At 45.9% G+C, this 16,683-nt stretch overlaps 1 protein-coding gene across 3 annotated transcripts in view; it reads left to right on the top strand.

The window, feature by feature from the left end:
* The window catches only part of SH3KBP1 (SH3-domain kinase binding protein 1), a 330,680-nt gene extending 318,373 nt beyond the window's left edge, over nucleotides 1-12,307 (top strand). For all 3 annotated transcript variants that reach the window (XM_012651703.1, XM_012651704.1, XM_012651705.1), the window contains 4 exons: nucleotides 953-1,081; nucleotides 4,999-5,267; nucleotides 8,418-8,481; nucleotides 9,857-12,307. In XM_012651703.1, coding sequence (XP_012507157.1) covers nucleotides 953-1,081; nucleotides 4,999-5,267; nucleotides 8,418-8,481; nucleotides 9,857-9,898 — 504 coding nt within the window. In that variant the 3' untranslated portion in view covers nucleotides 9,899-12,307. The remainder of the gene's footprint in view (nucleotides 1-952; nucleotides 1,082-4,998; nucleotides 5,268-8,417; nucleotides 8,482-9,856) is intronic.
* The last annotated feature ends 4,376 nt before the right edge of the window (nucleotides 12,308-16,683 follow it).

Raw genomic sequence — 16,683 nt, 5'->3', positions numbered from 1 at the left:
TTTTTAGTAGAGACGAGGTCTCACTCTTGCTCAGGCTGGTCTCGAACTCCTGAGCTCCAGTGATCCTCCCGCCTTGGCCTCCCAGAGTGCTAGAATTACAGGCGTGAGCCACCACGCCCGCCCCATTCATCCAGCTTTTTGATCTTCACAGTGATCTTCACAGTGAGGCAGAAAGAGCAGGGGTCTTGTCCCCATATTTTACCAAAAGATGCTGCCATTCTGTAAATATACTTTAGCAAATACAGACTCCAAAATGGATATGTTGACTGTCAATGGTAATGATGGCAGAGATTTAGCAGCAGGTACCAAAGGAGATATGAGCTTATTGTGCTAGCGGGCAGGGCTATGCTCTCAGGCTGCGGAAACACTGGTCGCTGGACCACAGGTCTGGTGGTCCCTTGCCCCTGGAAATGGTTTCCTCTCAGACAAGTCCTTTAGAGCACTCGGTATGCAGCAGACTTAGTGATCTTGGAAAAGGGTCAAGGAAAGAAAGGGGAGGGAATGGAGGAGAGGCAGCTTCCTGTTGACTTTTGTGTTCTTGCCCAACAGACTGTCAGCCCTGGGAGGGCAGGGACTATGTATGGCATGTCACCTCTAAGTCTGCAGTACGAAGCTCAGTGCTTGGCACATGGTAGCAAATGTTTAGAGAAAGGAGGGGAGGGAGCAGGAATGGATGGACAGGGATGCTTGCAAGGATGAAGTGATTGATGGGTGTCCGTGGAAAGATCCCTAGTTTAGGAAACCTTGCTTCTTAGTCACAGTCTGCCACTAACCAGCTGTGTGACTGTCTCCAGTGCACAGATAATAGCACACTTTCTGCCTCACACGGTTATAATAAGGGGACAAAATAGAAGTGTCAAGTGCTTTGGAAAGCACACAGCATTATATTAATGAAAGCTATGCCAGCTAAGGTATAATTCTGACAAAACCATTTTCTTTCGGCTTTACCCAGTCCTCCCTTTCAAGCCCTGATATCTTCGACTCCCCAAGTCCCGAAGAAGATAAGGAGGAACACATTTCACTTGCACACAGAGGAGTGGACGCGTCAAAGAAAACGTCAAAGACTGTTACCATATCCCAAGTGAGTGACCAGCCATGGCGAGGGCGTCCCTGCGGTTTTGTACATGCACTAATGAAGGGTTATAAACCAAATGAGGATAGACAGACTGTGCAGGTGTTTGTCATTCTTCAGTGACAATGATTAGTCATCAAAATCCCTGAGGCATGTTGCAAAGTCTCCAAAACTGGGCAGAATCCCTGAGATGCAAGTTCAGTTGTTTATTTCCCACGTTTTCTCTAGTAGCTTGATCTCCTTTTCATACGGTCACACACCGTGCACACAAATGCCCTTGCGTGCCACCACTCCCACTACAACCAAAACACTTAAAAAGCCTTGAAGTGTCCAGAGAGAATACATTAAATATATTAAGTGCTGTGCCCTCTTCCCCCAGATCTGGCTTTTTATGTTCAAAGCTGGGCACAAATTATGGTTGGAAGACCATAAATATAACTAATGTGGTCTCTTCACTGATCTGGATTCATATTCTAGGATAAATTTTTAGTCTAAAAACATTTTAATTTCATTGCATGCTTAGGGAATGGTATAGCTACTTTAAGTTATTGGTTTGTGAGAAACAAAGAAGACATTGTCTAGTTACTACATGTAACTTTCAAAGAGTGCCCTGTAGAAGTTCTGTTCTATGAATACAAACCAAGATTTTAAAATTCCATTTTCTTGTACTAAGCAAACCCAGTCAATTGGAATTATTTTCTCTGAACATTAGCAACTTCTTTCTGTCTTAAAGCAGAAAACTGTAGTCATTTGAAGCAAGAATTAACACAAAGAAATCAAAAGTTACATAGGATTTCCTTTCTCGTAGATTTAAGAATTTACATGTATAAATCTTAAAAATCTGATACAGTAAGCAAAACATGATCCTATAAAATAGATCAATTCTAATTATCCACAAAACCAAAGCATTCCTCCTTTATGAAAGGATTCCATTTGCAGAAATTGGATTTAGACTTGTTTTTTTTTTTCTTCTGGTGCTCATAAGTTTACCTATCGTTTCATTCTCTCTTGGACATCCCTGGGGTGTCTCTACAGTGACATCTACCGGTAGACAGTGGCTTTTCACATTTCTGATTTGCACAGTTCTATCCCGTTAGCCTATTTCATTTTTCCAGACTTGTCATGTCATGTTCTTCACTGCTTCTAGAAATTCCACGTGAACTGATTTGATCAGGAAGTGTGGTGGCCTATACTCTGTGAGGGCTTAAAAAGTTCTTATTAGCGGAAATGGGTAGGGAGAGCGAGTCGGGTAGGAAATGCCAAGCAAAGCATTGATTCAAGAAGTATCTGGAAGACAATCAGTGTAAGGACATTAGTGGGCCGTGGGAGGTACATAAGGATACAGGACAGGAGTGGGGAAAGGCATGAGCCCAGGAATAGGGGATAAGCAGAGAAAAGGAGGACAGGAGAGTGTGACTCTTCAGACTCAGGCAGCCACACCAGGCTCAAGGGATGTGGCTGATGGCGAGGGGACGGACTCCCAGTCCTGCCTGTCGTTAGCTGTGAGACTTGGGGAATTACTCAACCACCTCGCCAAGCCTCAGTTCCCTGCTTGGTAAAATGCTTGTGCCAGCTGATCCTCGTTTGAATTGGCTAGCGACGTCCAGCGTGTGATCAGTGCTCCATACGTGTGGGCTCCTCTTCCCTCTTACTATAACGCCTACGAACAATAAAGCTCGGGTGGCGGATTGCTATCCCTGGCAGCAGAGAGCGCTTTTCCTCAATGGCAATTTGGCAGAGAAAAGGAGAGCAGAGAGACTGGGAATGATGGCCCATCTGCTTTTGGCTCTCTCTGCCCATTCTCTCCCTCTAGCACAGCCTGAATCCAGACTCTACCTCCTCCTCGCCGTGCCAGCCAAGCCCCTTCTTGGCTCCTGCCCTGGGGTGGCCGGCGAGGCGCCTGCTGCTGGAGGGAGTCCCGTGGCCGTCCTGCCAAGCTCCACCACCAGCCTCAACTTCCCCCTTGCCGCACACCCACCAGCATCCTGTCCCGCTGCTGTCCCTCCTCCACACCTGACTACCAGCTCCCTTGCTGGTGTCTGCCCCCTGGACCCTCCTGGCCTTCTTAGGACACTTTTCCATCAGGCCTCCCCACCCCCACCACCTGTCTCCTCCATCTTCAGTCTGCCCCCCCTCCCTCCGCCCTCAGCGTGTTGTGCAGCTCAGGGGCTTGCCCATCTTGGAAAGCGAACAAAATCCTTCCTTGATCCTGTCTCCTCCTGAGGCTTTTGCACGAACGCTCTCTCTCCGCCATCTTCCTGCCTCCGCCACATTTCTAAAAAGAGTCCTACACTTGCAGGCCACACTGCTCACATCCCATCCAGGCGCTGATCTGCTGCGATGAGGTTTCTGTGTCCCTTGTTCCACCAAATGGGGTACCCCCGGTTTTCCTCTCAGCACTCTTCACCCACTTATTCAACCACTTTTTCCCTTCTGGAAACTCCTCCAGGGGACTTCTGTAACCCAGGCCCCTCTTCCGGTCTTGCTCCGTCCCCCCCTCACCCTCTTTCCCAGTCGCCAAGGGCACTCTCTACCTTCTCTCCCCACCTCGTCCAGCCTGAGTTCCCCAGCCGCCACCACTGGGCTGCTGCTCTCCCCTCCTGTGCCTTCCACTTCCTCTGGGCCAGCTCACTCTTTCAGTCGCTGGCTCTGCCCACTAGATGTGTCCCCTTGGCTGTCCCTTGGGCTCCTAAAATTCAATGTGTCCAAAACTGAAATCATCACCTGGGCCTTCAGCCTGCTCTTCCTCCATAAAAGGTACAGCCTCTATACCTGATTCCTCCCTCCCTGCCCACGGCCCTTGGTCTGTCCTTCCTCCTCCACCCTCTACAGCCTGTCCAGCACCACATCCCCCTGGTCACAGGGTGTCTGCTCCATGAGGACGGGGGATACGTCCGCCTCGCCTACACCCCACTCCAGCACGAGGAACGATGCCTGGCATTCTTTGTTGGATACACCTGCCTTTGCTGCATCTCTCAAAGTTATCTTCTCTCTCTCTGTCTCTCTCTCTCTGTCTCTCTCTCTATCTCTCTCTCTCTCTCTCTCCCCCTCCCTCTCCCTCTCTCTCTCTTTCTCTCCCTCCCTCCCTCCCTCTCTCTCTCTCTCTTTCTCTCTTTCTCCTTGGCCACTGCCAAGGTCAAACCCCAACCACTTTTAGCTTTCATTGTATAAAAGTCTCTCAGCAGTTCTTTCTACTCCAGACCTGCCAACCCTTAGGCCCTTCTACAGCCAGAGTGATCCTTAGCTGCCTTTCTCACCCTTCACCCAGCCCCTTCCACCTCCCAGCCTGGCTCTCCCTCCCCAGCTCTCTCCTGCCCCTCTGACGTTCTAGCTGTGCCTCCCCCCAATGTGTTTTGCTCCCTGGTCTCTAGGCCTTTGCCTGGTGCATTCCATCCTCCTACAACTTCTTTCTCCAACCACCCCTCCTTTCTTCTGGCCATTTCCTTGTCCTCCTCCAAGATGGGGCTGTCAGCACCCCCTCCCCAGTGCCTTCCCTCCTGGGCTTTCTGGGGCTCTCTGTGCTCACCTCCCTTTGTACAGTCTTCCCTGTCATCTGCAGTGTGTTGGTCTGTCTGTCTGTCTGCACCCCACTGGGTTCTGAGCTCCCTTAGGGCCAGGAGAATGCCTTAATGTCTTGCTCACTTCAGAGTTTGTGGTGCCTGGCAAGTAGTTGGGCATCTCTACGTGTACATTAAACCAGTTAGGAACTATCTGCCCAGAAAGAAGGTCAGGTTTAAAATACACAGAAGGCAGTACTTGGTGGTGGTCGGGAGGCCCTTGGTGGCTCGTTCATGATGGAATACGTGAGTGGGCTGTGTAGAGAGAGGTGGGGACAGTGATGTTGATGGAAGATTTGACTAACCAGGACAGGAGGCACAGCACACAAATCCCTGGCCCTGAATCCTCCCCACCGTCCCTCGTCACAGGTGTCTGACAACAAAGCATCCCTGCCGCCCAAGCCGGGGACCATGGCAGCAGGCAGCGGTGGGCCAGCCCCTCTGTCCTCGGCGGCACCTTCCCTGCTGTCAACCTCTTTGGGAACAGCTGGACACAGAGCCAACTCCCCGTCTCTGTTCGGCACGGAAGGAAAACCAAAGATGGAGACTGCGGCCAGCAGCCAGGCAGCCGTGGAAGAGCTGAGGACACAGGTCCGTGAGCTGAGAAGCATCATCGAGACCATGAAGGACCAGCAGAAGTGAGTATCCAGGGACCTTTGCAGCTGCCACCCAAGTTGTTCTCCACAGGGTTGGGGCCAATTTCTGGAAGCCTGAGTCCCAGCCTGCCCCAGAGGGTGGACTGGGCCTCCCTGGAGACGGTGGCAGCAATGGCAGGAGTGGGTATAGAGGCGAGAGGCTGAAAATTTATACTGAAATTATGCTGTGTGTTGATACTGGGCCTACTGTGGGTAGGAAGGGCACTACACTGGCCATGGGGCACACGGGGATGAGTCAGTCGCAGTGACTGACACTCTCAGCAGGTTGCTAAAATGAAAATTCTTTAAATCCCCCGCTTCTTAAATAAGCCCACCGGCCAGCTTTTCTTCTAGCAACAGAAAAATTGCAATTTCTTCACTTAGCTGCCAGATGAAGCCGTCGGCCTGTACTGAGGGGGCTGTAACGTGGGAAGAAGATGTAGGGAATCTTGAATCTCAAGACTTTCCACTCAGCAAGATGTTCTCCCCATGAGACGTGGGGGGCTTCCTCCGTGCAGGCCTGCTCACACGCTCTCACTGCACTCTCATCCTCAGGGTGGCTTGTACACGAAAATAAATATCATACATAGATGTCACCCGGGTGCTGTTTGCAACGACAAAGCAGGTAGGAGGATTAGAAGTAGGGAGGTGCTTATCTGAGTAAACTGAGGCTCAGAGAGCTTAGAGGTCAGTTAGCTCTTCTTGAGGGGATCAGGGGAGACATCTCAAGTATTTCCCAAGTAGGATTTTGAAAGACGATCTAGAATTGCCATGAGTAGACCACTCCAGCAGAGGAAAAAGCATGCAGTTTCCCGGATACATGAAGAGTCAGTGCATCTCCAGGCAACTGGGCTCCTGGGATCAGGAGGTGCCCAGGGCAGTGGCGGGAGATGCTACTGGAGACCTGTCCTCGGGAGGGAGTCTTATACTGGGGGAGACTTATACTGGGGCTGGCAGAAACCCCATCGCCTGCCTCCTCCTATGGGGCTAGAGAGCCCTGGAGTGTTTTGTGGTCACTTTGGGGGATAATGGGGTTAAGCAGAGTTAATTTCTTCTCTGAAGGACTTTTCAGAGCCATCACTGTACATTGGGATGATGGAGAGGGTAGCATATGCAGTGTTTCCCAAACCTATTTCATCACAGAACCCCTTTTTTCTAGAGCACCCTAGGACAAGTGTTCCATGGAACTTACTTTGAGCAATGTGGCTCTAAGCAGGTTCTGTTCCACCCAGGCTGGGAGGTGTCATATGAAATCATGTCTCCTTGGACATTCCCCCTGCCTGTAAGAGACTCATCAAATAAATATACAGAACTGGCAGGGTGGTACTTGAGAGAGTCTCCTGGGGCCAGCCTGGCAGCCCCCAACTCCTTAAAGTCCCCAGCTCCTATCTGGCTCTGGAGATTAGAGGTTTAGGTCCCCAAAGGCCCCATCCATGTACAGGTGACATCTGTCCCTTGACTAAACAGTGACCTCCTGGCCCCGGGACATCCCAGAGCATTGGTTCTCAGCCTTCTGAGCAGGACCATCCTTGAGTCAGACTGGCTTGGATCCAGGACTCTGACCCTTTGGACCCTCTGAGAGGTGCCTGGAACCTGCTTACACATCTGAAATGGCCTGAGCCTGCCTCTGAGAGCAGAGCCACCTGTGCTTTGGGGCTGCCACACCCTGCGTTTTTCCCCCTGCCACAAAGCCTGCAAAGAGTTGGCCAGAATTGTACTCCTCCAGCCAACGTGTCTTGAATCAACACCTCATGGAGGCCCCTCTTCCAAGGCCTTCTTTTCCAGCCTACATCAGCCTAGCCTCATGCCCCAGGTCTGTGGGTCCCCACCAGTCTCCTACCTTAGCTCTTCGTGTCACTTTCCTTTTAGCCTTCAACTCAAGTCTGTACCAATCCTCCTCATTCCCAAACGTGCCGGTTCTCGCCTCCCTGCTTCTGCCCTGGCTTCTCCCCACCTATTCCCCTATCTTTCTTCCTCCTCATAGACTTATACTCATTTTTAGTAGTTTAAGACTTAGTGACTTTCTTTGGATCACCTTCCCCAATTAACTGCCCCCACATGGACCACTTGAGGCTTTGCCTGCCAGTCTCCTGGGTTGTACCATTTGCTTAGGATCTCACCTTCTACTTCTTCCCCGAGCCCTAAGTAGTGCCCAGTGGCACGTGGGTGCCTACTGTGTGCTTGCATAAATATGGTAATGAATCACAACTGGTTCGTGTCAGATAACCCAACATGTTGATAGCAGGGCCAGGACACTGTCCCAAGTCTGGGGACCATCAAGGTGCTCATCTGAAGTGAACAAATGCAATATAACTTCTAACTTACCCATTGGGGTATTTGCACCATCTTTGTTTTTTCATTTTCCAACCCAGTTTGTAAAAAAGGATGTGTAAAATGGAGCATTTGATACCTTAATGTGGAAGACAGCTCTCCGACCAGATTTTGGATGGTTCCTTTGTTGCTGTGTCCTAAGTATAAAGCCCTGACTTTGCAAGATGATTAGTTTCGTTCCACTTCATTATTTAATGTTGGAAAGGGCATTAGGCCGTGGACCCTAAGTCATGCCTGCCTCTCTAAGACGTGATCGCCATATCGTTGGCTCAGTTATTTTACCTCCAAGTTTTCAGGTCTTACTATTTGTAGGATTTTGTGAGAATCGGTGAAAACATACCAGTAACCTTTTATTAATTTAAACTCCTGTTGGAAATAAAGGAAATAATATGTGGAGTCGTAAAAATGTCTGCAGTAAAAATAAGGATGTAAGTATGTTTAAAGACCAGTGATTTTGTAAGGAAAGAATAATCAAAGGGAAGACAACAGATGAGCCTGGTACCTGGAGTCTAGTCATTGGGCAAGTCAGGCCACCACACTGGGCCTCCCTGTCCTCCTCCTCTTTCTCCTTTGGGGAGAAGTTGGGATGAAGGGATCTCAAAGGTCATTTCCAGATGTACCATTCAATGGCTACATGTTTGAGGGGCATAAAAATAAAGGCTTGCCATTTCAAGCAATAACAATGCAAGGAAAATATAAAATTTTGTCCACATTTTCTTTGTAAAAGGGCCAGATGGATTTTGTAGTAATACTAAGAGGTTTCTTATCTCTTACTGGGGAAGTCTGGGCTTTTGTTTAATTTCATTGCCATTTGCTTTTCAGACGAGAGATTAAGCAGTTACTGTCAGAGTTGGATGAAGAGAAGAAAATCCGGCTTCGGTTGCAGGTGGGTCCCTCAGGGTCCTGCTGCCTGTGAGGCCTGGGCTCAGTGAGGCAGAGTCAGGACTTTATTTTAAAAAAGAAATGATTGTTACTCCTTTGCAGATTTACATGCACTTCCTGACACAATTTTCTTAGAATTGTATAGACTTGCTACACATCCTTTCCTGCGCTCCAGGAAGTCTTTGGAAAGGGAAACGTTAGTAAATGTGCCCCAAATTGGGTTTCTCATTTGGAATTTGTCATAAACATCTCCTCTTCAAAAAGTCTCCCCACCCCACCCCCATTTTCAGGAGGCCCTGTTATAGTAACAGCCAGAGGGGGTGGCACTGGGGTAGCCTTGCTGCCAGCTGGCTTCTGTCATGTGATCATTGGGACTCCAAGGACCACATCTGTCCACACTCAGCACGTGTTCTTTCTTTATCTTTTTTTCTTTTCTTTTTTTTTTTTTTTTTTTGAGACAGAGTCTCACTCTTTTGCCCGGGCTAGAGTGAGTGCCGTGGCGTCAGCCTAGCTCACAGCAACCTCACACTCTGGGGCTCAAGCAATCCTACTGCCTCAGCCTCCCGAGTAGCTGGGACTACAGGCATGCACCACCATGCCCGGCTAATTTTTTTTCTATATATTTTTAGTTGTCCAGTTAATTTCTTTCTATTTTTAGTAGAGACGGGGTCTCGCTCTTGCTCAGGCTGGTTTCGAACTCCTGAGCTCAAACAATCCGCCCGCCTCGGCCTCCCAGAGAGCTAGGATTACAGGCGTGAGCCACCGCGCCCGGCCTCTTTTTTTCTTCTTGATGGCCGGGTCAGTCCTGCCAGGGCATCAGAGCTCTGTCCCCTCTAGTCTCTGATCCAATGCTGCTATTACCAAATGGCAGGGAACATGTGGGACTTCTAAATGACCAAAGGTAGACTTTCAGCTTTCATCCAGTTGGCACCCTTGGTAGTGATTGGGACCTGTGCTGCTTAAAGAAGAGCTAGGTAGCTGCTCACCGTCACTTTGGGGGTGCTGACAGACACCCCCTTGGGCCATCCACAGCTGCCTTCTGACACTGCAAGATGGTCCAGCATGTCAGGACTGCCTTCTCTACCCTCTCTGGCCGGGAAACTGAAATTATTGCTGCTTTTGACAACTTTGCATCCTGGGCACCTGGGAATTCAGACATCCACCATTTCCTAGTGCATCATGTCTGTGTGCCTGTTCTTTGGGTTTATGTCATTTCTGGCATTGCTATTGATTGATCATTCAGATATCATTTTACCCATTACACCTTTAAAATTGTCAGGTTCATTATTTTCTTTCAATCCACCAGGTTGATTATCTTTCAGCTTCTATAAAACCAGCCAATTCATGATGACTTTGTTCGGTTCTTTTTTCCTTTATAGATGGAAGTGAATGACATAAAGAAAGCTCTTCAATCAAAATGAATATTTGATAAATGAAGTGTCACATTATTCATCCTGAGTCTGAGACTCAAATTTTCTGCCCCAGCCAAAATAATCTTGTGCCAAAAGATTAAAGGTTTGCCTCAACATGTCCCTGTTTGAAAGATTAGCACAGAAGTCTTGATAGCACAACACAAATTCCATCCAAGAGGAGAATCTTCCCCATGGTGTAGTCCTGGGGCTGGCAGTGGTTGTGACTTCCACAGAGCAAATTGTGCTACAGGCTTTTCTACTTAGAGATCTCATGCGAAACGAAAACTCAGGCAGTTTAGTCCATAGTGGTACTATTTTGATGATATTTTCCATTAATAAAATGTAATTTCAGATTATTCGTTTACAAGCTTTATAATTTTATGATTTTTTAATCGTGTTTTGTCACAGGTCCCCCTAGTGTTTGTACTACACGTAGTCAGGAGCGAGTGTCCCGTTCTTTTGCTTCAGGCTGAGAGCTGCCTCGCTTTGTGTCCCCCTTTAGGATTCTATTACATATGCAATTTTAGGTCCAACTGTTCCTTCCCCTGCCAGCAAACCCCACCACCCTAAGAGAAATTTTAGCTTATATATGATGGTATATTTACAAAAAGAGAAAGAGAAAATCTGGTATTTGCAATGATCTGTGCCTTCTTTTTACCACCCTCTTGATTGGAGCTTTTGTGATGCAGCTACCATGATTCAAAAAAAAATTAAAAAATAAATAAAAAAAAAACCTGCCACTTATCCAAGTCCACTAGAGGCCACTGTCTTCAAAGCTTCTCTCACCCTAGCCAAAGGTCCTAAGAGGAGACAGCTGTGAAGTTGGGCGTGCTCTGTGGTACTAGCTGTGACTTTTAAGTTTCTCCTAGTTTTTAGGTTCCATGAAATTAGAAATGTCATCCCTGCTTGATTTTTCATAAGCAAAGTTAAACTCCTGCTTCCTGTCCTTTGCACCTTTTGCGTGAACAGAATATGCATTATTAAAGCAAAAATAAATAAAAGTAAAATGCAAATGAAAACAAGGGGGGGAAGTTGTATTATTTCCTGCACTGGGTTATCCGTGTGTGTTATTGTTTAAACTGTATTCACATGATGTCATTTGCCTTGCTCACTTGTAACCCTTTCCTCGGGTCCAAGAGAATGGGGGGAGGGTCTTGTTGAAGTGTAGCCATTGGATCTTTCTTGCATTTATGGAATTGCTTTTTCTTTCCCAAGGAAACTGATGTTTGCTTGTCTGCTTTATCTTTGTAGCACATGAACAGTTCAGCCTTAGACTATGTAACTGTTTTCTCATCCTTAGCTGAAAATAAGGGGCATACTGTATTGCAAGATTGTTCAGGGGGTAGGGGTGGAGGGGGTGGTCCCTTAATGGCCCCTGAAGATGTTTGATGTGTTTCTCAAAAGCTGCTCTATTTCCTCAGTTTTATAGTGAAACTACTGAACATTAATAGACTTGCACAACCACAAAAAATGAGAATTGATAACATTGAAGGAACAATGCAAAAAAAAAAATACCACGTGTTATTGATCATTGATAGTATTACAAATAAATGTCTCTTCCTTTCTCTTTCTCTCTCCCTTCCCCTGCCTTCGTCTTGCCTATGTGCTCATCCTTGCTGCTTGAGGCCATTACTTCGCTCTGAGTATTTGCAGAGCGCTGGCACCCTGGTCTTCCTGGGTGGGGGTACAGTTAAGGAAAGGGAGTGTGTAAAGAAAGAAACCTCATACCCTTCATTCCCATGTCTGGATATATTGCCTTTTCAGTGTGCTTGGGGCCAGGAGCACCCAGTTTCCAAGGGCAGCATAAAACATTCCTGTATCCCTTGACTGTTCTAAGCATTTCTGCTTTAAGCTTGAAGCTTTTAGAGATTTCCCACCACCTAATAATAAGGATGAGGATCGAATGCTTCAATGTTCAAATTTCTCATTTCCTCATCATGAAAATCCCTAATGATATAGTTTTATATAATGTGTATACAGAGTAGGATTGTTAATAATTAAATTGAGAAGTTGGAGCCCTCATGGGGCACTGGCGACATGGAATGTAGAGGGCTGATGCCTTCCCCTCAGAGGCCATTGGCTTCCTTTGTATAAGGAGAGGGAGAAGCGTTTCTAGAAGAAGTTGGCATGTCCAGCTTCATTACTGCCCCTTGGGCTAACCAGCAAGAGGATTCTGCATCATGGAACTGGACGAGCCACTACCCAAACAGCCACCATCTTTACTCCTTACAAAATGGACCCATCAAGAATATTGAAAAGCTTGGAAGTATCACTTTTGAAAACATTCTTTTGCATTCAGCATGGACTCGACCAGGCATCTATGGAGATTATTTTTTGGCTTCATTTTCTAAAGTTGTATTTAGAAAAGTCTTAAGTATTGTGCTTTGTAAAGAAGATGATTAAAATGAAATTTTGCGAAAATATTTCTGTTCAAAGTTGTCATGGTCCAAGAGGAATGAGTTCTTGGAATGTAAACCATTTTCCTCCATTTTACACAATTTGATTATTCTTAGAGAAAATGTCTTTAGAAGACATGGAATATAGTCCCCCCTCAATCTTTCCCAAGGGAACAGGAATAATCCATTAAAATATGTGCCTGTGAATTCTATTTTTAAAATGTTCAATTTCACATTTATATCTAAGCAGAAAATGCTAGTTAAGTATAAATTCGTTTTTAGTGTAAAAATTGTTGTTATTCTAATAATGGTGTAAAGCCACTTTTATTCACACACAGCCCTCTGGGCATTGCATTCAAGTACGTGATTAGTTTTCTTCCAGGAGGACATCCTGTATCTATCATCATGTGTGTCTTTGGTTATTAATGGCAGGGTTTTATTTCCTTTCATAACCTCCTCCTTGATGGGAAAACTGCAGGATATATAATTTATTGTTGATAGTTGCCACGTTCTGTATAAAGATAATCCCCAGGTCCCACAAAGACCTTTGTATTGTAAACTGAGGTCATCATGGTCCCTTTTTTTGGTATTAGATTGGGTTTTGGTCCTCTAGTTATTTTAGCACGAATTAATGTCAAGATGTTTTGGCACCAAGAGGGCTTGCTGAAAGCTTTTTTCTTTGGTTTTGTACAAATGAGAACTGTAACAAAGCAACCCACGCATGGGTGATGGGCGTTCAGTGTGGGTGATTGTAGCATCAGACAGAGGGAAGGTTTTGGTGCTTAGGACCTAAGCCTGGGGAAGAAGATGCTGTTCCCAAAATTAGCTCTAATGAAGGAGCACCATGGCCAAGCCAGAAATAAATGTCAGTGGTGTAACAACAGGGAAGGGTGAGGTCTCTAATGAGGAAGAACCTTTCCTCTCAGTCCTAGTTCTGTCCCTAGGGTCAATGAGGCTTGGTTCCCAACATGTGGAGCAGAGGAGGCCCCTGCAGCCACAGAGAATTCACCAGGTAGGTGCAGGTCTCCAAGAAGAGGTTTTATTTCATGTCTTTTGAACTGATCCCAAATTGAAGTGGCTGTGAAGGCAGCCCCTTCCTGCAAACAACAGTGCTCACTCATCACGTTTGTGAATTTGGAATTCACAGTAAAATAAACTATTCTGGCCAGGTGTGGTGGCTCACGCCCGTAATCCCAGCACTTTGAGAGGCCGAGGTGGGAGAATTGCTTGAGGCCAGGAGTTTGAGACCAGCCTGAGCAACACAGTGAGACCCTGTTTCTACAAAAAAATTTAAAATTAGCCGGGCGTGGTGGCGTGCACCTGTAGTTCCAGCTACTGGGGAGACTGAGGCAGGAGGGTTGCTGGAACCCAGGAGTTGGAGGGTGTAGTGAGTTATGATGACAGCACTGCACTCCAGCCTAGGCAACAGAGCAATACCCTGTCAATACAAATAATAATAATAAAGCTATTTTTTTTTCTTATTGGTGCAATAGGTGCTAACTTCTTTCAACCAAACAATGGAACAAAGTGATCCAGTAGGTTGTAGCTAGAATTTTCTGAGAAAGAGAAAGAAACTGAATAAAAGAATTCCTGGTGAACCAGCTTCATGGAGACATTCTCTTTAAATGGCAACAATTTTCATCAAAGTATTCAGACATAACAATGTCATCTAAGTCTTGAATGCATCCCCATCCCCACCCACCCCTATAGAATGTTACTAGTTCTCCAGAAAACTAAGATTCATTGGCAAGCTTTGAGCTCTTTGATGGGAAGGTGCCCTGGAAATGCAACATTTCATTATAGTTTCTACTAATTAAAAAAAAAAGTTTTAAGGGTTTATGGACCAATTTTTAAGCTAACCAAGCTGATAAAGCCATCCTGAAACCAAATAGGAAAATCATAATGAAATCAACAGCATTTCCAATGTTATTCCCCAAAAGAAAAACAAGAGATGTCATAGGAGAAATAGAGTGGATTCTTTTCAAGCTTCATGGTTATTTCTTAAACTCAATCCGAGAAAACCAACAATTTGGCTGGGGCTAAAGCTCTGCCCTTGAGCACTGAAGGGAGATAGGTGAATAGGGAGTGGACGTTTGTATGAAATGCCTGCCTGTCCCCCTGCTGTGGCCCCAGGTGGCGCTCAGAAAATGTTCTCGCCTATCCTGAATCAGGGCAGTCTCCTTGGAGAAAGTGAATGTGGAATGAGGAAAAGGACATGGATTGAGAGAGTGAGAAGGAGCTTCAGGCTTGGAGGTAGAATCAACCTGTTTTTGAAGGGACACATCTAGTGCTGAGAGTCTGGGAGGCAGTGACGAGGAAGGCAAAACGGGGTAGAGCTGAGGGTGACAACTTTGATGGTAACAGAGGACCTGTTGACAAGAGTCCTACCAATGAATCTTCCATCTTTTAAAAATGTCTAGAGGACCAGAGTGATGGCTGTACGCTCAAATGTAGAACACAGTCACCTTGAGAATTTTAAAATAACTTTTTACTGAATATGAAGCTAATATACTATGTCCGAAGTAGAAAATGAAATATAAGGAGAAGGCAGAAATTATCCTAATCCCATTCGGAAACAGCCTTTAATTATTTGGGGGGCATCTCATAATGGGGGTCCTTCTGTGTGTATAGTTTTATAGTTTACCTTTTATACTTAATATTTCTTTGTCACTAATTTTTTTCAAAAACATTTGTGACGGCTGCATAATGTTCCACCTATAGATACGCCAGGAAGCATTTAACCAGTCTTTTAAGGAACACATATAGGGTGCGTATGATGATGTGCCGGATGCCATGATAGGTGCTGAATGCGACATAGTCCCTGCTCTCAGGGAGCTTAGAGTTAAGTGGGGGGAAGTCCAAGGGGTTTCAGAATTACAAAGGAGAGGTTCCCAATGCAGCCTTGATGCTTAATGGTGGGAAGGTCAGGGAAGGAAGGGCATTGTCCATTAATTTCCATTTTTTTCCTTTATAAATAAAGCTACCATGAATATCTCTAGCCATACCTCTATGTCCTTATCTCTGAATTGTCCTTAAGATAATTCCTAGAAGTGGAACATGAATATAAATTACCTGAGATTTTTAGCAAAAATAATCTTTGCCCAATTATGAACATTCACATATAAAAGTGACTAACCGCCCATCTTTCCTTAAAGTTGTATTCACCTACACTTCGTGGGTGTCAGGTATGGATCTCTTTTTTCCTGGCTGGTCACTGCTCAAATGTCACCCCCATCACAGAGGCCCTCCCTAGCCCCCTAAAGAAAGAGCAACTTTAGCCTCAATCCGCCCCCCACCCGACTCCTCAGGATACCCTGCTTCGTGTATTTTCTTTCATACCCGCTCAGTCACCCCTTCCCTAGAATGAAACCACCATGAGGATGGTGACTTTCTTTTCTTCACTGCTGTATTCCCAGCACCTAAAACATTGAAAGATATATAGTAATCACGTGGTACATATTTGACTGAATAGATGAATTGGTTATTGTGACTAATGCCAAATAGAATTTATTCTATAAATTTGAGCAGCCTAGTTTCACCTTTACTAAAACTTCAGCACAAAACCAGAGCATTAGGGAAGATCCATGACAAAAGAAACATGAAAAAAGCCTTCAGAGGCACTTTGCTTGTACGTGAGTCTCAGCCAACACCTGGACCCTAAGACAGTGCTGCTTGTGTCACCATGGTCCTCAAAACCAAGTTCACGTAGTCTGCGCACCATTATCTCTGAGGCTGCCATCCACTATTTGGAAAGCTGTGGCTACCTCTATTTTAAAACATAAACCTTTACTTTTTTTAATATTCATTTTGGAGAAAGAAATTCTTTGTTTACACTTTACACTTGGCACTTCTCTGAGGTCAACTGAGAACCTAATTGCTGCCTCTCAGAGCTGACCAACTGCCCTCAAAGTCATGAATAAGTGGGACATGCAGATGAACCCTGGGCCTCCAAGAAGCACCATAGGGCCGTGGTCCTTCGAATGTGATCCCCAGAATAGCAGCATGAGTATCTCCAGTGAGGAACTTGGTAGAAATGAAAATTCTTGGGCCGTGCCCCAGACCTACTCAACCAAAAGCTCTTGGAGAGAATCCCAGCAATCTGTGTTCTAGCAAGTCCTCCCAGCAATTCTGATGCACGTTCAAGTTTGAGGACCACTGTGATGGGGGGATTCACTCCCCGCATTGTGTAGAGTAACCCACAGCAATCTTTTCCAGAAATCTCTAGGTGGAGTTGGCTGAAGCAAAACAAGGTGCACTATTCAGAAACTATGTCATAGTCTGTTAGGTTGAAACATATGAAATTGACATTTTTATAGGTCAAATGTGGTTGAATAGGGCTTCCGATTTCTGCTCAGAGATGTGGAGAGCTGCAAGAAATCCCTTCCCATGCTTACAAGA

The sequence above is a fragment of the Propithecus coquereli genome, unplaced genomic scaffold (genome assembly GCF_000956105.1).
Source record: "Propithecus coquereli isolate 6110/MARCELLA unplaced genomic scaffold, Pcoq_1.0 Scaffold362, whole genome shotgun sequence".
NCBI lineage: Eukaryota > Metazoa > Chordata > Mammalia > Primates > Indriidae > Propithecus > Propithecus coquereli.
The sequence above is the reverse complement of the archived record's forward strand: the minus strand, read 5'-3'. Positions and strand labels throughout refer to the sequence as shown.